General features: G+C 44.6%; 1 protein-coding gene across 1 annotated transcript in view; it reads left to right on the top strand.

The window, feature by feature from the left end:
* The window catches only part of opn4 (opsin 4), a 19,886-nt gene extending 823 nt beyond the window's left edge, over positions 1-19,063 (top strand). The window contains 10 exon segments of the mRNA NM_001292116.1: positions 1,900-2,048; positions 2,770-2,903; positions 5,148-5,351; positions 9,736-9,907; positions 13,639-13,800; positions 14,422-14,529; positions 15,489-15,663; positions 16,167-16,313; positions 17,468-17,539; positions 17,952-19,063. Of these exon segments, the coding sequence (NP_001279045.1) occupies positions 1,933-2,048; positions 2,770-2,903; positions 5,148-5,351; positions 9,736-9,907; positions 13,639-13,800; positions 14,422-14,529; positions 15,489-15,663; positions 16,167-16,313; positions 17,468-17,539; positions 17,952-18,260 (1,599 nt within the window). The 5' untranslated portion in view covers positions 1,900-1,932 and the 3' untranslated portion in view covers positions 18,261-19,063.
* Positions 19,064-20,166: the final 1,103 nt, after the last annotated feature.

Raw genomic sequence — 20,166 nt, forward strand, 5'->3', positions numbered from 1 at the left:
GTGCCAGTCAGTGTCATTATCTAAAATCTTTTCAAATTTACAGAGATTAAGGTCCATTTCTTCGCTCTCTGACTGTATTTCAATCTCTTCAATATATAACAAACTGTTCTCCATCTGTCAGTAACTGTATCTCTTTCTCAGTAAATGTCCCTCTCTCTCACTCTCTCAGTACTTGTCTCTCTCTGTGTGTCGGTAAATCTCTCTCTCTGTAAATGTCTCTCTCTCTCTCAGTAAATGTTGCCCTCTCAGTCAACCTCTCTCTCTCTCTTTCTTTAGGTATCTCCCTCTCTCTCACTCACTCTCTGTAAATGTGTGTGTCTCTCTGTTGTAATGTGGTGCGCACATCTGTCTCTTTACTCCATTTGGAGGCTAATTTAGCTCTTCGAAGGGGGTTCTGCTCAGCCAGAGGGGTAGAGGGGGAGCAAGGGAGAGTGGAACCGAGAGAGAGTGAGGGAAAGAGAGAAAGAGAGAGAAGTGTTTTGAGATGTCTCGGTGACGTGATAAGGTGTTATATCAAAGGCAGGGATTATTGTTAATATTATTATCAAAAGAAAGAACAGGACGAGGAAAGTCAGTGTGGCGACTCCAGCGTGCAACGAACATCAAACCGAATACCAACCTCTGTCTCTTGTCTCGCAAAACATCTCTTTGCCAATTCACTGTGGGTAAACTCCTGTCTGAATTCACAGACACAATCTGCGGCAGATTCCAGATCACAGTTCCTGGTGGGGGGTGTGGGGGGGGGGGGTTGTGGGTGGAGAAATTCCCCTTGAGGCTAGATTCTGTTTTTTATGAAAAACAGAATTTAGCAAATAACTTAGACATCTCAGAGCGCTGTATAATAATAATAATCCTTGCATTTGGTATAGCGTCTTATCACATCGTTGAGACGTCTCAAAGCGCTTCAGGGTATACTGTAATGTGGATCTACTGTTTATTTTGTGGACGACATGCGACAGCCAGTTTGCGCAGAGCAAAAAACCCTTGACAGTCCACTAACAGCCATGGAGTGAGTGACTGATTTTTTTTATCTGTGAGATTGGCGGTCCGAACACCGGGAGAGAGAAACTCCCTATAACATCCTCTTGGTTTAACATCTCATCCAAAGGCTAATGCAGCACACACATCACTGCGTTGGAGTGTCAGTCTAGACAAAGTGATCCCAAGTCCCAACATGGGGTTTGAACCCACAACCTCCTGATTCAGAGGTGAGAGCGCTACCACTGCGCCTCTTTAGACACATAGAGATAGCGAGGGGGTGAGATGGAAGGATAGAGGCTTCAGAATTAAGTGGGGATTTTAAGAACTGGCCAAATTCTGGATCTACTGAAATGCTAGATAAATATAGTAAATCCGGGCTCTTGTGTGTAACGTAATTCAATACGATTCAACATAATAAATGTAATAATTATACATTTAACGCAAGGGCATTAAACACCATTTGTTATGTTATGGAGACATCTCAAAGCGCTTCACAGAATTTACTATGAAGTGTAGAAGGGAGTAACCCCCTTCTCGAATAGTGCTATACAGGACTCTACAATTCCCTCTTTTTGAATAGTCCCAATGGGATCTTTACCATCCACCTGAACAGATGGGACCTTGGTTTAACGTCTCACCCTAAAGGAGGGTATGTCTGATGATACAGAGCTCCCCCAGCACTGTATCGGAGCGTCAGCCTAGACTGTGGGCTCAAAGTCCTGACTTGGGGGCTTAAAATTCCACCTGAATCCAGATTTGTTCAACAAAATATACTGAATAATTTGGTCACTCAATCTACAGCTGATTTTGGGACACTGCTGGGCAGCACACCTCTGTGTATGTCAATGTATGTAACATCTCTGTATCTTCATGCATATACAACCGTTGGTGTCCCTGTATATGCATGTTAATTGACAGGAGGCCTCAGTGACGGATGCGCAGCACCATCACATGTTCCCGACGGTAGATGTGCCAGACCACGCCCACTACATCATCGGAGCCACCATCCTGGCCGTGGGCGTGACCGGGATGGTGGGCAACTTCCTGGTCATCTATGCATTCCTCAGGTACCACTCCCTCACACACACACACACACTCACGCACTCTCCCAGCACACACTTACTGCAGCTACACAGACTGCAGATGGAGTCCCGTAGTGTAGTGGTTAGCACGTGCGTCTCGCAAAGCGAGAGGACCCCGGTCGATTCCCGGGCGGGGCGAAATCTTAGGCAAATTTCATTACTCCACACCTCTCTGTATATCCAGCAGTAAGTAGGAACCCGGTTGTTCGTCGATTGGAGGATCGCTTCCCAGCCTCAATAATGCCTCAACAAAACAATTTGGTCATTGAATCCACGACTGTTTGTGGGACATTGCTGTGCGCAATTGGCTGCCGCGTTTGCCCACAAACATACAGTCAATTCACTTTACAGTGTGTTCTGTGAAGCGCTTTGGGTCGTCCTCCCAACGTGAAAAGCGCTATATCAAATGCAAGGATTATTTATTATTAAGACTTTTCTCTTCAGCTGCACCTTTGGTCATTCTCACACCTCCACACCCTGAGCCCACCACTGCTCTTGATTCCAACCCCCAGCACAGATGCAAACCCTTGACAGTCCAGTGCCTTGGGATGCCTTCCCCATGTGAAAGGCACTGTATAAATATAATTTGTTGTTGTTCTGGCAGGTGCAAAACCAAACGCAAGAATTATTATTATTATTTTTTCCTTTGTTGACTCTCGCTTCCCCTCTCCACCCCTCCCCTTCTCTGTCACTATTCTCTCCTCAGAAGCAGAAGTCTCCGTACGCCAGCCAACACCTTCATCATCAACCTTGCAGCCACCGATTTCCTCATGTCGGTCACCCAGTCCCCAATCTTCTTCATCACCAGTATCCACAAGCGCTGGATCTTCGGAGAAAAAGGTGACTTTCCCCTTCTCCTGTCCTCCCTTCCTGCAGCTCGGAGCCACCCTCAAGGTCTTGGCACCCAATTCCTCTCTGGGACATGGAAGCACACTTTATTTTGGTCGCCGGGAGTCTGACACATGCAAAAAGCCATCACCTTGCAACCAAACCAGTCTTAGTGTTTTGCATACATATACATACGCCACCTACATATGGAAATTCCTGTGTTTGGAATGCAATGCGCACTCTCTTCCTGCAATTCCTGCGATCCACCAATTGACTAACAACCAGGTTCCTACTTACTGCTAGGTAAACAGAGGAGTGTGGAGAAAGGAAACTTGCGTAAGGTTTTACCCTGCCCACGATTCAAACCCGGGTCCTCTCGCTTGAGTAGCTTGTTATTGAGGTACACTGGCTTCCTGTTTATCTAATTCCAGAAAATATTAGTTGCAGGTTGGCAAAAAAACCAAGGCTTAGGATCCCCAGAATGTGTATCAGGACAACTGCTGAAGTTTAACCAGATAAAATAATACTGTAATCCTTGCATTTTGATATAGCGCCTTATCATGTTGTTGAGATGTCTCAAAGCGCTTCACAGAATATGCTGTAAAGTCAATTAACTGTGTATTTTGTGGGCGAAATGTGGCAGCCAATTGTGTACAGCAGTGTCCCACAAATAGTCTTGGATTAAGCAGCCAATTTTTTTTAGACAATTATCAGCCTCGGAAAGCGATCCACCAATTGACTAACAACCAGGTTCCTACTTACTGCTAGGTAAACAGATGAGTGTGGAGAAAGGAAACTTGCGTAAGGTTTTGCCCTGCCCAGGATTCAAACCCGGATCCTCTCGCTTGTGTAGCTTACGCTGGCTTCCTGCTGCTTGTCCAGCTATGACCATCCTGCCAGTTAGTCCTTTGGCTTGCAGGGTTAGCAGGAGCTGAGTGGGAAAAATTTCTGCCCCAGTATGCCCTTACAAGTCCTGTCGATGAGCCACACACACTCACGTGTCCTACGTCCTTTATGTCTATTTCACTTGCATAATGTTAGGTGTTATGCAACGATCAACATCTTTATTCAGCTTGTCTCAGTAGCTGGCACTCGCGCCTCTGAGTCAGAAGATAATCAGTTCCAGCCCCCCATCTGGATTTTGAGATCATGCAAATTCTCCAAGATCCCATCTGCCCAATCAGGTAGATGTTAAAGTTTCCATGGCGCTATTGAAAGAGAAGAGAGTTTCTCCCGGTGTCTTTGGCCTTCGGAGTCCTGTAACATTGTGGTTGGCACGTCGCTTCACGAGTGAGAGGACTCGGGTTTGATTCCCGGGCGGAGCAAAACCTTAGGCAAGTTTACTTACTCCACATTCCTCTGTTTACCTAGTAATAAGTAATAATTTGGTCACTCAATCCACGAATGTTTGTGGGACACTGCTGTGCACAACTGGCTGCTGCGTTTCGCCCACAAAATACACAGACAATCCACTTTGCAATATATTCTGTGAAGCGCTTTGAAACGTCTCAAAAACATGATAAGGCACTATAATATAATATTATTATTATTATTAAATGGACAGCTTGCTCTGAGACCTGGTGCAGACTCGACAGTTGAAATTTCGGTGATTCTGTGACAGGTTAAAGTTAACTCACAAAATGCAGTGCGGTACCCGCTTGACAGTCATTGGTGTCATGCATCAAGTACGTGACTCTCTTTTTCTGCAGACTGTGAATTGTACATCTACGGTGACTTTCCCTATAGCATCATAGAATCCTACAGCACAGAAGGAGACGACTCAGCCCATCGTGCCTTTGCCGGTTCTTTGAAAGAGCTACTCAGTCAGTCACACCCCATAGACCTTCAAATTTTTCCTTTTCAAGTACATATCCAATTCCCTTTTGAAAGTTATTATTGAATCTGCTTCCACCATCCTTTCAGACAGTGCATTCCAAATCGTAATAACTCGCTGCGTAAAAATGTTCTCATCTCCCCTCTGGTTCTTTTGCCAATTATCTTAAATCTGTTTTCTCTAGTAACTGACCGATCTGGCAAAGGAAACAGTTTCTCCCTATTTACTCTATCAACCCCTCATAATTTTGATCACCTCGATTAAATCACCCTTTAGCCTGCTCTACTCTAAGGAGAACAATCCTAGCCTCTCCAGTCTTTCCACATATCTGGAGTCCCTCATCCCTGGTATCATTCTGGTAAATCTCCACAAAATTCCTCATAATTTTGACCTGGTCTCTCTCTCTCTCTCTCCCTCCACAGGCTGTGAGCTCTATGCTTTCTGCGGCGCTCTCTTTGGCATCACCTCGATGATCACGCTGATGGTGATCGCCTTGGACAGGTACTTTGTGATCACACGACCCCTGGCCTCCATCGGGGTCCTCTCCCACAGACGAGCTGGGCTGATCATCCTGTCCTTGTGGCTCTACTCGCTGGCCTGGAGCCTCCCTCCTTTCTTCGGCTGGAGTAAGTCACATCCTGCAGCTTTTCACCACCTGATAATAATAATAATAATAATCCTTGCATTTGATACAGCGCCTTATCATGTGGTCGAGATGTCTCAAAGTGCTTCACAGAATATATTAACTGTGTATTTTGTGGGCAAAACGCAGCAGTCAATTGCGCACAGCGGTGCCCCAACAAACAGTCGTGGATTGACTAACCACATCATTATTTATTTAATTATTTTTGAAAGGATAAATACCGACGGAAAGTGATCCACTTATCGACTAACAACTGGGTTCCTACTTACTGGAACCCAGGTCCTCTCACTTGCGAGGCGAGGGCGCTAATCACTATGCTACTGGACACCATTGTTCAGGTGGATGTTAAAGATCCCGGACACTATTCAAAAAGAAAAGGGATTTTCTCTCTCCTGATGTTGTGTCCAACAATCCCCCCAAATAAAATTGATCACTCACTCCGAGGCTGTTTGCGGGACATTGCTATGTGCAAATTGGCTGGTGCATTTCGCTCACAAAATATAGTCAATCCACTTTACAGTATATCCTGTGAAGAACTTTGAGACGTGATAAGGTGCTATATTAAATGAAAGGCTTATTGGTTCTAAGATTGCAAATTAAACACTCACTTATTAATCCCTGATATGCACGCACAAGGAACGAGACACAAAAATGCCTCTCCAGATGTTTCTGAGCTCTGAGCATGTGAGAGCCTGAACGATAGGGAAACAATTATTTTCTGGAAGTGATAAACTTGTGTTCCCAAATCAGAAGCCTACACTGGGATAAACTCACATCGCAATGGCATTAATCCATCACAATAGGCTTCAACGACTGCAGTGCTCTTTGACACCTGATGCACAAACCCCCACACAGTTAGTAACACAGCCACCCCTTCACACACACACACACACACAGTCAGTAATGCAGCCACACACACACACACGCACATACATACACAGCCCCCTCCTCCCACTCTCTCAGCAGTGGGCAGAAACCCTCCCCAGCGCTGGCCAATACTTGGCCAACTCCAAACACTCCAAAAAATAAAACAACGAGAAACATAGACATAAACCGAGATATTAAAACTGCTAAAAGTTATTTGCAATTCTTTTCGCTCAGTATAAAAGGCTCCCGCGAGGTGCTGGCAGGGGGGAAGTCGACATCTTTTAGGACTCCTAGTGGCTAGACTTCATACTGTGGAGACCGTCACAAATTAAAAAGCCAATGTAATTCATAACATCTGGGCTAATTGTGTAATTGTACCCAGGCCACAGGCATTGTTAGTTCAGAGGAAGGACTGAGGCAGAATCCTGCTTCTTGTTTCTCTTTAACCAGAGACAGTCCAGTCCACACCTCAGAGTCTGTGGCATCCCATAGCGTAGTGGTTAGAGCACTCACCTTACAAAGAAGAGGGCCCGGGTTCGATTCCTGGATGGGGTGAAACCTTAGGCAAGTTTCCGTACTCCACATACCTCTGTCCACCTAGCAGTAAGTAGGAACCTGGATTGGCAGATCACTTTCCGGAGGTAAAAATCCCTTCAATAAATAAATTAATAAATGAATAAATAATTTGGTCGCTCAATCTCAACTATCTGTGGGATACTGCTTTGCTCAATTGGCTGCCACGTTTCGCCCACAAAATATACAGTCAATTAATTTTACAGTATATTCTGTGAAGCACTTTGAGACCTGATGTGGAAAAAGTGCTATATCAAATGCAAGGATTATTATTATTATCAGAGTTCTCGGCTAATGCTCTGGCCTCTGAGCGTGGAGGATATTTGAACCGTCCTGATCCAGGTTACACCAAAACCCCAGAGAGTGCAATGCATCCTCTGGTGAGGGGTGGGTTGAGAAGACCCGAGTCTGAGTGTCTCTGCCTCTTATTGATTAGGTCTGATGCAGCCTAGGTTGGAGGCCTCCAAGGCCCTGTGAGGGCAATGCTCAACAACAACTTGCATTTACACAGCGCCCTTCACGCAAGATGTATAATAATAATATACAAAAATAATAATCCTTGCATATGATACAGCGCTTTATCACGTCATTGAGACGTCTCAAAGCGCTTCACAGAATATACTGTTAAGTGAATTGACTGTATATTTTGTGGGCGAAATTTGTGAGGCAAGTGCTCTAACCACTACACTACAGGACTCCATAAGACAGAATCTCGGAGCATGCACAGTGGCAAGTTGAACACCGAGAAGTTACCATAGTCCCTCAAGGTTATGAAGGGTTAGGATGGGATAAACAGTGATAAAATTATTCCACTGATCAGGAATGAGAGAGGGCACAGATTTCAGAAAAACACAGAAAGAATTAAAGGGGAGGTTAGGCAAATAGGCTCTTTACGCAGAGGGTGGTTGGAATGTGGAATTCAATGCCAAGAAGCTTTGTTGCAGCAGAATCTATAAATTCTCTAACAGGGAGTTAAATACATGTTTATAAAATGGGAATATCAGAGGGTAAAGGGAAACAAGTAGGACTGCAATGAGAATAGGTGGTCAAACTGTGCTGTGCCTGACCTGGGAATTTGTATGGACAGCGTAGAAGGAGCTTTATTCTGTTGTGACGTCCTCCCGACGTGAAAGGCGCTATACAAATGTCATTTTGTTGTTGTTGCTGTTGTCTCCAACCTTTGCTGTCGCTGACTGGGAGTGTGTACGGACAGTATAGAGGGAGCTTTACTCTATCTCTAACCCACTGACCAGGCAGTGCTGTGGGGTACACATGAAATACGCTGAGGCTAGGTGTTGAGTCTATTAATTGGCTTGATGGCACGTGAAACTGGATACATGGATCAGGTTTGCACTTGACAACATTGTACAGAGAACAGGGATAAGCGCATTTTCTGCCTTTCACCTCACTTACAGATTTGGGTTGAGTTTGATCTAATAAATTTCCTCAATAAAAGGATCTCAGAACTCCAACAATACCTTGTTCGCCTCCCTTCACATTTCGAATAGTGCCATGAGATCTTGAACATCCCCATGAACAGGCAGATGGTGACTCAGTTTAGCATCTCAACCAAAGGACAGCATCTCCATCAATGCAGCACATCCCCAGCACTGCATTGGAGTGTCAGCCTAGACTGCATGAGATCCCAGCCATGACATGGAGCTTGAAACCACCACCTTCTGGCTCATAGGCGGTGTGCTGCCGACTATGTCGGAGATGGACTTTTGACTAGGGTGCCCACATTGAGGTTTGATGAAGTACTGGGGAACTATCAATGCCCATATATCATACTCCAGTTGTTTTTTTTGGTGGGGTGGGGTTGGTCAGCCTGGTGTCTGACACATCCAGAAATCCACCACCACTCAATTCACGACTGTTTGTGGGATACTCCTGTGCGCAATTGGCTGCTGCGTTTTGCCCACAAAATTCACAGTCAATCCAATTTACAATATATCCTGTGAAGCAATGTGTCTCAATGACTTGATAAGGCGCTATATCGAATGCTAGGATTGTTATCATTATTACTCTGCCCCCAACACAGCCAATGCCCTTGGGAGAGAAAATCGGAGCAGAGAAAGAAAACTTAAGCTAAGAAGGAAAACCACAGAAATCTGGGAGCTTGATAACCTGAACAAGTTTGCAGAAGTCTTAAGATAATGATTGGGATAATCCACTGTATTTTACATTCTGTCCTAGATTTTCCTTTAAATCACTTTGCGTGGTCTGTGTCTCTCCGTAGATGTGTGATGATTCTTTATATTATATCCTTTGATGCTCTTTGAAATGTGTCAATAAAATGCTATATAAAATGCAAGGATTATTATTATGGTTATCATGAAGTTAATATAATGTAGGGTTTACTGGATGTGAATGTAATACTTTTCAGGTAATATCTGTTACACAATAAACCTCGTCAGGTTTGCCTCTATAGAATAGATCTGGTAGAGAGACTAGGGGAGCAGTGAGAGGCTTGCCAGACAGTGCTATCAATGGCAAGCTATGCGGGTTTAGATGGTGTGGTTTTAGCTGGTTCGGCTCCAGCAGTTACCCCAAGGCACACTTTGAGGTCCCCAAGCCTTGGCTTTTGCCAACATGCTTTCTGGATGCATTTCTTCAGGGAGAGAGTGCGCATTCCATTCCAACAATCTTTCTGGTATTTCCACTTCTAGGTGGGATGCATGGAATTCTCAGTTTAGTTTGGATATTCTTAAGCACGGTGATGGTTTTCTAAATGTTTTACAGATCCGGCTGGCCAAACAAATATAGGGTTTATTGGATGTGAATGCAATACTTTGCAGGTAACATCTGTTACTCAATAAATCCTGGCAGGTTTGCCTCTATATGATACACCAGCCACTTCAATACAGGCCTTGGAGAGAACAAAAGTATTTGACGTTCCATGTGTCTCTCTCACTCTTCCTGTCCAGGTGCCTATGTGCCTGAAGGCTTGCTAACCTCCTGTACCTGGGACTATATGACATTCACACCATCTGTCCGGGCTTACACTATGCTTCTCTTCTGCTTTGTCTTCTTCATCCCACTGGGAGTCATCATCTGCTGTTACATCTTCATCTTCAGGACCATCCAATCCACCAACAAGTGAGTTTTCAATGTGTTTAAACCTGTTTAAAAGTCCATGTCAGGACTTGAAATCACATAGTCTAAACTCACACTCCAATGTGGTGCTGGTGGTGTGTTGTCGGAGGTGCCGTCCTTCAGATGAGATGTTAAGCCGAGGTCCCGTCTGCCTGTTCAGGTGGACATTGACGATCTAGGTATCAAAAAAAGAAGGGAGTTGCTCATGGTGTTGCCAATAAATCCTCCAAATAAAATTGTTCACTCAATCCACAACTATTTGTGGGACACTTCTGTGCGCAACTGGCTGTTGCGTTCACCCAGAAAATACACAGTGAATCCACTTTACAGTATATCCTGTGAAGAGTTTTGATACGTCTCAACGACATGATAAGGCGTTGTATCAAATGCAAGGATTATTATTATTATTATTCTTGGGAGAGAATTGCACTTTGAGACATCCTCCTGGTTGAAAAGTACAATGTAAATGTAAAATTGTTGTTGTCGCCATATCAATGCCAGGTATCCAAATTCAACGCATGGCATGAGCTTAAGACTTTTTCTATTATAAATCAGTATTAATTCTAGAAATAAGGCTGTTGTCAGTCTGGCTCAGTTAGTAACACACTCACGTCTGAGTCAGAAGGTTATGGGTCCCACATCAGGACTTTGAGCTCACAGTCCAGCATTCATAATTCAGTGCTGAGGGGTGTGTTACACTGTCAGAGGTGCCATCCTTCAGATTAGATGTTAAACCAAGGCTCTAATTGTCTGTTGAGGTGGATGTTAAAGATTCATGGCACCACTCAAAAAGAGAAGGGAGTTTCTACCAGTGTCCTGGCCAACAATCTCCCTGAATAAAATTGATCATTTACATCATGGTTGTATGTGAGACATTGCTGTGTGCAAATTCACTGCCACGTTCACCAACAAAAATACAGACAATCTACACTATCATAAATCCTGTGAAGAGCTTTCAGACAGCTTCATGATGTGAAAGATGCTATATCAAACAAAAGAATTATCATTACGTTTTCCAAATCTCTTCATTCCTCAAATTAGGTCAAATCCAAATGCAGCTGATAAATATTTCAATCTGCCCTGACTCTTCAACTCAACATTGTTATGATTCTCATGTGTAACACCCATCAATTCCAGTCAGTGATTCACTGGCACTCAATTTATAATAATAATAATCCTTGCATTTGATATAGCGCCTTACCATGTCTTCGAGAAATCTCAAAGCACTTCACAGAATATACTGTAAAGTGAATTGACTGTATATTTTGTGGGTGATTGCACACAGCAGTGTCCCACAAACAGTGGATTCAGTGACCAAATTATTATTATTATTTTGAAGGGATTATTACCCCTGGAAAGACGATCCGCCAATTGACTAACAACTGGGCTCCTACTTACTGCTAGGTAAACACAGGTCTGCCTAATGTTTCGCTCTGCCCGAGAATCGAACCCAGGTCCTCTCGTTTGTGAGGCGAGTAACCACTGTGAAACAGGACTTCATGACTTCAAGCTCCATAACTCAATTTCCAAATTCCCATTGTAGGCAAACCCACTTTCCAACATTCTGTAGTTCAACTTTTAACTGTCTACAAGTGAAACTCAACTCACTCCGCGACTTTCTATTCAAAACAGCCAACCTCCCTGCAACCCAGCCAACTCGAATGCAATTTGGCCAAATCTCTCCCAACTCACGACCCAAATATCTGTAACGTGGCCAACTCTCTCTGTTTTGTTTCCAACTATTCGTAAAATGATATCCAATTCTATGTAACTGAACTCCAAACCCTTTGTAAATCAAATTCCATCTTGTCTCTTCACAAATCTCTTTGACCCAAAAAATGCCAACATTTGAGAAATCAATATTCCATCTCTGCATCTAAACATCCAGTTTCCACTGATGATATCCAACTTGCTCCAGCTGTCTTCTCAAACTTCAAAACATAGAGGAACTGCACAATGCCAGCACAACATACAGTCAATTCAATTTACAGTATATTCTATGAAGTGCTTTGAGACATCTAGAAAGGCGCTATATCAAATGCAAGGATTATTATTATAGAACAGTTTATAGATCTTAAAAATGCACTGAATGAGAAAATCCCACTTATTCTGCAGATACAGCAGATACAATCTACTCCATCATGGTCTGAATTCAACCTGTTCATTGTTCTCTCTATCTATCCACTAGTCACTGGGGGCAGGGAATCCTCCCACTCATCTCCCATTAACCCTGAAACCCAAAGCCCTAATGGGTAGGTGGTCCTAGCTGGACAAACAGTGGGAAAATTTGCTGGACAGCGAAATCTATCAAACTATGTGGCTTTAGCTGGTTAGACTCCAGCAGTCACCCCAACGCACACTCTGGCGTCCCCAATACTTTTGAGAATTAGGTGAGCAGGATGCATCCCTCCAGAGAGAGAATGTGCATTCCATTCCAACTATCTCTATGATTTCCATGTATCAGATACCTAGCTGACCAAAAAAAATCCAACCTATTCAACCTCCTGAAGGAATCTTCTGCATATAAATACTATCTGATGTCAAGAAGTAATTGAGCAAAATTGCAGAATATTTATTCATCTCCACCATTCAACCATCATCTCCAACTCACAATTCCTTACAGAGATCTATTCTTCTCCACCGCCTCTCCTCTCAGTTCCACCTTCACGGTTCTGACCTGGTTTTGTTCTTACGTTTCCTATCTTCTCCAATTTGTATCCACCAACGGTTTCTCCTCCAGCTCTCGCACCATCACGTGCGGCGTTCCTAAGAGCTCTGTCCTTGGTCCTCTCCTCTTTAATATTTTCATGCTCCCGTTCAGTGATATCATCTGCAGGCATGGGGTTAATTTCCACCTATCTCTGCCTCCACCTTCAACTGCATGACCATTGCTGTCCTGACACAGTGTCAGACGTCAGGTCCTGGACGAGAGCCAATGTTCCCAGTTGAATACAATAATAATCCTTGCATTTGATATAGCGGCTTATCGTGTCGTTGAGATGTCTCAAAGCGCTTCCCAGAGTATACTGTCAAGTGGATTGACTATTTTGTGAGCCAAATGCTGCAGCAGTGTCCCACGAACCGTCGTGGATTGAGTGACCAAATTATTTTGTTTTTGGGAGGGATTATTATCCCTGTAAAGTGATCCATCAATCGACCAACAACCAGGTTCCTACTTACTGCTACGTAAAGAGAGACTTGTGGGGTGAAGATACTTCCTTAACGTTTCACCCCGGCCTGGAATCGAACCCGAGTCCTCTTGTTTGTGAGGTGGTTGAACTAACAACTATGCTACGGGTCTACACATGCAAATACTCCTTGCAATTAATGTGATGTCTAGAATAATCATCCTCCACAGGTCTCTGTTTCCCAAGCAATAAGTAGGAACCCGGTTGTTAGTCGATTGGCAGATTTTCCGGGGGTAATAATCCCTTCAAAAAAATAATTAAAAAAATAATAATAAATTGGTCACTCGATCCACAAGTGTTTGTGGGACTCTGTTGTGCTCAATTGGCTGCCTTGTTTCACCTAGAAAATACAGAGTTCACTTTACAACATATTCTATGAAGCACTTTAAAACTTCTCAATGACACGATAAGACGTTATATCAAATGAAACGATTATTATTATTAATTCCACCATGACTCAGTTCACTTGTTAAGGAAAGAAGCAACAACAGTTCTGATCCTTTGTGCACTTTGAGTAAAATTTAAAAATTCTTACTTTGACTTCAGGGCTGTGGAAAAAGTCGGGGGAAGCACCAACAGGGAATCTCAGAAACAACACCAGAGGATGAAGAACGAGTGGAAAATGGCAAAAATTGCCTTGATAGTCATCTTGCTTTTTGTTATCTCCTGGTCCCCATACTCCACAGTGGCTCTCACTGCATTTGCTGGGTATGAACTTTCAACAACAACAACTTGCATTTATACATTGCCCTTCACGTGGGGCAGTGACTTGGAGTGGCAAAGCCACAGAGACACAGAGAGAGACACACACTCACAGACACCAAGAAACACATTCTCAGGGAGAGACACACACACACACCGACACACACACAGATACAAAGAGGCACAAACACATACATAAAGAGGAGAGGGAGAGAGAGACACACACACACGCACACACACACACAGGAGAGAGACACACACAGACAATCTCAACAGTGTAGCCCATTTCCCGCTTGCGCCACATGGCCCAGAGTGACATTGAGTAAACAGTAATGAGAGGCCTGGGGGCCAGAAACTCCATGTTTAGTGGGTTTATAGCAGAGGTGCTGTTTAGAATATTACATGTGGCCGCACTTTTCTATTGGCCCAACTCATCGCTCATATCTTTAACACTGGGGATCTTCTCATTGCTCCCCTCTGCACTGCCTCTCGTGCCTGGGCATCCTCTTTATGTTGCAGTAACCAGAACTGTATGCAGTGGGCTCAAGACTAATGTTGATTTGTTCCCTATTGTCCACTATTTTTTGTGCCATTTGAATACATATTTCTGTGTGCTCTGTTTTTTAGATACTCCAGTATTCTTACTCCCTACATGAACTCTATCCCAGCCGTCATTGCCAAAGCCTCGGCCATCCACAACCCCATCATCTACGCCATCACCCATCCTAAGTATAGGTAAGCGACAGTATTAATAGTAATAATAATCCTTGCATTTGATATAGAGCGTTATTGCATCATTGATACGTCTCAAAGCGCTTCACAGAATATATTGTAAAGTGAATTGACTGTATATTTTGTGGGCGAAATGCGGCAGCCAATTGTACATAGCAGAGTCCCAGACACTATTTGGTGATCCACCAATCAACTAACAACTAGGTTCCTATTTACTGCTTGGTAAACAACAACAACAATTGTTTTAATATATAGCAACCCTCACGTAAATTAGCATCCAGAGCGCTTGACAGTGGAGTAGCACAACACCAAGCCGGGGGATGGGGGAGGTGACCATAAGTACGGTCAAAGAGAAAGGTCTTCAGATGTGACCTGAAGATGGGGAAAGAGGAGGCAAGACAGAGGGATAGAGAAAGAGTGTTCCAGACTTTCGGGGCATTGTTGCTGAAAGTCCGGCCACTGCTGGTGGAACGTAGGGCACAAGGGACATGCAAGAGGTCAGATCCAGTCAAGCAGAAGCAGTAGGTAGTGGGTTCGGGAGTAAGCAGATCGAATAAGCAGATGCCAGGGAATGAAGGGATTTGAAAACGTGTATGAGGATCTTGAAATTGATCCGTTCGGCAATAGGGAGCCGGTGGATCCTGACTAGAACTGGTGTGATGGGGTTATGGAGTTTAGAATGGGTGAGTATGTGGGCAGCAGAGTTTTGGATCAGTGCAGAGGTATGTGGAGTAAGGAACCTTACGTAAGTTTTTGCTTTGGTTGGGAAGCGAACCTGAATCCTCCCATTTGCGAGGTGAGTGCTTTAACCACCACGCTATGGGACTCCGGTACTGTAGCTCCGGTAGAGTCCCGTAGCATATTAGTTAAAGCATTCTTTAGTGTATGAGGGCTGCGATCTAATGGGGATAATTTGGAACTATCAAATCTGATTTCTCATTCGGTTCCTCATTCATTTTCAGAATGGCAATTGCTAGATACATTCCATTCCTCCAAAGTCTGATGCGTGTGTCTCAGAGGGACTACAGGTCCTCAGTCAGCTACGTTTCAACCAGACGTTTCACTGTGACCAGCCAAACCTCTGATGGGCATCAGCGGGTCAGGAGCCGCGCGTCTTCTGCTTCAGAGAGCGAGTCGGTAAGGCCGACCAGGAGTGGAGCCTCTGAAAACCATTGGATGGATGCTTGGAGTGTTAAATGTCTTGGGGAGCGAGTATGAGTGTGGGATAGCGCAGTAGGTGACTCGCCTCAAATGGAAAATAATAATCCTTGCATTTGGTATAGAGCCGTATCACGTCGTTGAGACGTCTCAAAGCACTTCACAGGATATGCCTTAAAGTGAATTAACTGTATATTTTATGGGCGAAACTCAGCAGCCATTGGCACACAGCAGTGTCACACAAACAGTCGTGGATTGAGTGACCAAATTATTATAATTTTTTTTAATGGTTTATTACCCTCGGAAGGCAATCTGTTATTCGACTAACAACTGGGTTCCTACTTATTGCTAGGACTGGTGTGTGGAGTAAGATGTGTGGAGTAAGGAAACTTGCCTAAGGTTTTGCCCTGCCCAGGAATTGAACCCGGATCCCCATTATTATTATACATCTTACGTGATGTATTATTGCATTTCCTTCCTAGAACTGGACTGACATTGAGGGAGACACCTCCAGCACCAGCTCGAGACCAGCCAGCAGGCAGGTGTCCATTGAGTTCAGTAAAGACACAGCCGAGCTGAGTGACAGCAAGGCCAAGATCAAAAGTCATGTCTCCGGCATCTATGAAAAGGTAAGGACTGGGATTCCAGCAGCCCTAGCAAGGGACATGGAGATTGGTGACGAGGGAGGAGGGAACAGTGAAGGAAGGAGGGAAGAGCAAGGGAGTGAAGGAGCCTGAAAAACATAGATCTTAACATAATTCCATTGTAGATTCTGTTCTAGAGTCCAGAAGGCAGGACTGAATGAAGGAAGAGTGAGGGGAGGGGAGGAGGGGGAATAGCGAGGGGAGGAGGGAAGAATGAGGGAGTGATGAAGCTACAGATGAGACAGGGGGACTTGGCGCATCAGCTGAACAAATTAACCAATATGCGAGAGAAGCAAATTTCTAGCAAATCTCGTTCTAGTCAGGAATGCAGAGGACATAAAAGCGAGTTGAGTTAAGTGCGTCTCCTGGCGTGTTTTATTCCAAAAGGCCCAAGTCTGGCCAGTACACCTTGTGGGTGGCAGCCACAGTGAAGGAAAGGGATAAAAGAAAGAGTTGGTGTGCCCATGCCGGAACACCGAGCCAGGCTGATCCCCAGTGTTAGGCCCATGAGCTGTAAGGAACCACAGTACTCGATAAGATCAGGCTCTTCAACCTTGAAAAGAGATGTCAGAGAGGGGACCCTCGAGCAGTACATAAAATCCTAAATGAGATTAAGAAATTAAATCCAGAAAAATGCCAAAAGAAACGCACAACCTTCTGACTCTTGAGGTGAGAGTGGTAGCACCTGAGCCAGGCTGACACACAGGAGATGGGAGGATAATAATAATAATAATCCTCGCATTTGATATAGCGCTTTTCACATCGGGAGGACAACCCAAAGCGCTTCACAGAATATACCGTAAAGTGAATTGACTGTATAATTGTGGGCGAACGCGGCAGCCAATTGCGCACAGCAATGTCCCACAAACAGTCGTAGATTGAAAATGACCAATTTATTATTGTTTTTTGGTTTTGGAGGGATTATTATTAGGCGTGTGGAGTAAGGAAACTTGCCCAAGGTTTCGCCCTGTGCCTGGAATTGAACTCAGGTCTCTCGCTTGCAAAGCGAGTGCTCTAACCACTGAGCTACAGGACTCCAGGATGAGATGAGATGAAATGAGCCAAACCAATGCTGTGATCTCTGTAGCTTGTGGCCTGCATCGCCTGCCTCTTGTAACAATCTGGTGCTTTACCTGCAGACATCGGCCGATGCGGACGACATCTCAATGGTCGAAATGGCTCCCCGAGAGCGTAACAGCTCCCCCCTCTATGTAAGTAAAGGTCTCTTAACTATTCAGAGCAAAGGGTGTGGCTGATTCTGTAAGTAATAACAGGCACGTGCTTATGTTACCCATAAGCAACCTTGTCTTCCATCACCCTCCTACCTCCACCTTCCCTGCCCTCCACCCCTCCTGATCCTAACCACCAGCTCGGGTCCAAATCCCTGACTGTGCAGGAAGGTGCTGTAACATCTTGTAAGGTATCTTGCAATACATTGCAACCAGTGGCATTGTTCCTTTAATGCTCACTCTGTTACAGTTACTTACATAATAGATGGGAATCGAATTAAGAAGTTACAGCTGCTCTTAAGTGGAGATGAAGCTTTAACGCTCGATTTGAGTCTCTGACTGATTTGCAGTGAAGCATTGATATTGTTTCTGATTTGTCTTGTTGTCTGCTCAGGCAGCGGAAAGCCTGGCTGGTGCTGGGCTGAAGAAAGGAGACTTCACGTTCCCAAAGGCTCCCTGGATCCCCAGTATTGTAGTCACTCACAGCAAAATTTCTGGGAGCAGCCAACCTCAGGATCCAAGCTCTCTCCACATGTATCCAGCCCTCAGCACTGAGGACAGGGGAAGCTACAAGCAACTCAGACCTTTCTGTAAAAATATAAACAGCCCAGTTGCTCCAACTGCTATTGAGACCACAGCTCTCTTCAGTCCAAACGTGCACAGCAAACATACTCCACACAGAGGTAGACCAGGACCTGGCTAGTTGAGGATTGAGGCTATATGTGCTCGTTTGCAGTCCAAACCAGCCATCTTGTGCAATTCATATTATTCCCTACACTCGCCCTCCACTGCATGCAAGCACACCATCCTACAAGTAAGTGACCCCATACTGACCTGCCCGCTCCCTCCGCTCAGCGGGCTCCGGCCTGTTCCACGTACCCACCCTATCTACTCCACGATCGGTGGTCAGGCTATCAGCTTTTCTGCCTCCACCTTCTGGAGCTCCATCCTACAGTCCCTCTGCCTTGCTCCCTCCCTTGCCTCCTTTAAGGCCCGTCTCAAGACCCACCTCTTCGACCACGCCTTCAGTCACCTTCCTAGCCCCATTCTCCCTGCCCTCCACTCTTCCTGATCCCAATCCCCAGCTCGGGTGCAAATCCTTGACTGTCCAGAGCCTTGGGAAAGGCGTTATACCAACGTAATTTGTTGTTGTTGTGACAGGTGGCAATCTGAGTACCATGGAAATTTATAACTCAGAAGAAGGTCATTCGGCCCATCATGTCTGTGCCAGCTCCCTCAAGAGCCATTGTTTCAGTCGTAGTTACCTGCTCTTTCCACGTACCCCTAATAGCTGACTTTTTTAAGGTATCCTGCCAATTCTCTCTTGAAGACCAATATGGAGTTTGCCACCTCCACCACTCCTGGACAGAGCATTACATTTACTAACTACTCTGTGCGTGAAAACAATTTCTTCTAACGTTTGTTCGTTTAAACTGATGCCTTTAGTCACTGATTGACCAACCAGTGGAAATAATTTTTCCTTAGTGACTCTATCAAAAACCAAAATTTTAAAATTTTGAGGGTCACCCCTCAAGGCTTCTTATGAAGTTAAGCCGTGGTCCCTTCTCCCTGTTTAGGTGGATCCCATAGCACTATCCAAAAAGAGAAGAGAGTGTCTCTCCCCCGGTGGCCTGGACAACAATCCCACCAATAAAATTGGTCACTCACTCCATGGATGTTTGTTGGACATTGTTGTGAGCAAATTGGCTGTTCAATTGGCCCATAAAATACAGTCGTTCAACTTTTCAATAAATCCTGGGAAGGATTTGAGCCGTCTCCATGATGGCTCTAGAACAACAACTTGCATTTATATAGCACCCTTCATGTGGGGTAGTGTCCCGGAGCACTTAATCCTTGTGCTCTACATCAAGGATTAATATTATGTAACACCACCGAGGACCTGGCATCTGATGCTGTGTGTTCCAACAAGGCAAAGTTTGCCTGGCGAGAAAATAGAGAAATTCCGACACTCATTAAACAAGACACGTCGGAAAATCTTACTTAAAGGAGCTCAATGTCAAAATTCAAATCACTACGCTTCAGTGATGGTCAGACCTACCTTGTGCAAATCTGTTACACACGACTTTGCATTCAATAGTAAAAATATCAAGTTATTCCAATTTGTTAGTTGCGTTCACACCAGGTATCCAGACCATGTTGGGTGTCAAGTTCACTCATTATTTACGCAGCTTGCCTTTGATAGATGGCTTCCAAGCGCATTCCAGTTCATTACAATGACCCAGAATACAAAGGTAAGGAAACTATGCTTCAGTTGCACAGAGTCTTGGTCAGACCCCATCTGGTAGACAGGACTGTGTTCAGTTTTGGGCACCACACCTCAGGAAAGATATATTGGCCAGTTAAAATGATAAAGGAATTCACTACCACCAACAACAAATTATATTTGTAGAGTGCCTTTCATGTCGGGAGGACCCCCCCAAGGTGCTAGACAGTCAGGGATTTGGACCTGAGCCGGGGGTTGGGGTCAGGAGGGGTGGAGGGCAGGAGCATTCGATAAGGTAGCTACAGAGAAATTTCCTTTGGTGAGGGAATCCAAAGTAAGGGAGCCTAGTCTTAGATCAAGGCCATTTAGGAGTGAAATCAGGAAG

This window comes from Callorhinchus milii, unplaced genomic scaffold (genome assembly GCF_018977255.1).
Source record: "Callorhinchus milii isolate IMCB2004 unplaced genomic scaffold, IMCB_Cmil_1.0 Scaffold7, whole genome shotgun sequence".
Classification (NCBI taxonomy): Eukaryota; Metazoa; Chordata; class Chondrichthyes; order Chimaeriformes; family Callorhinchidae; genus Callorhinchus; species Callorhinchus milii.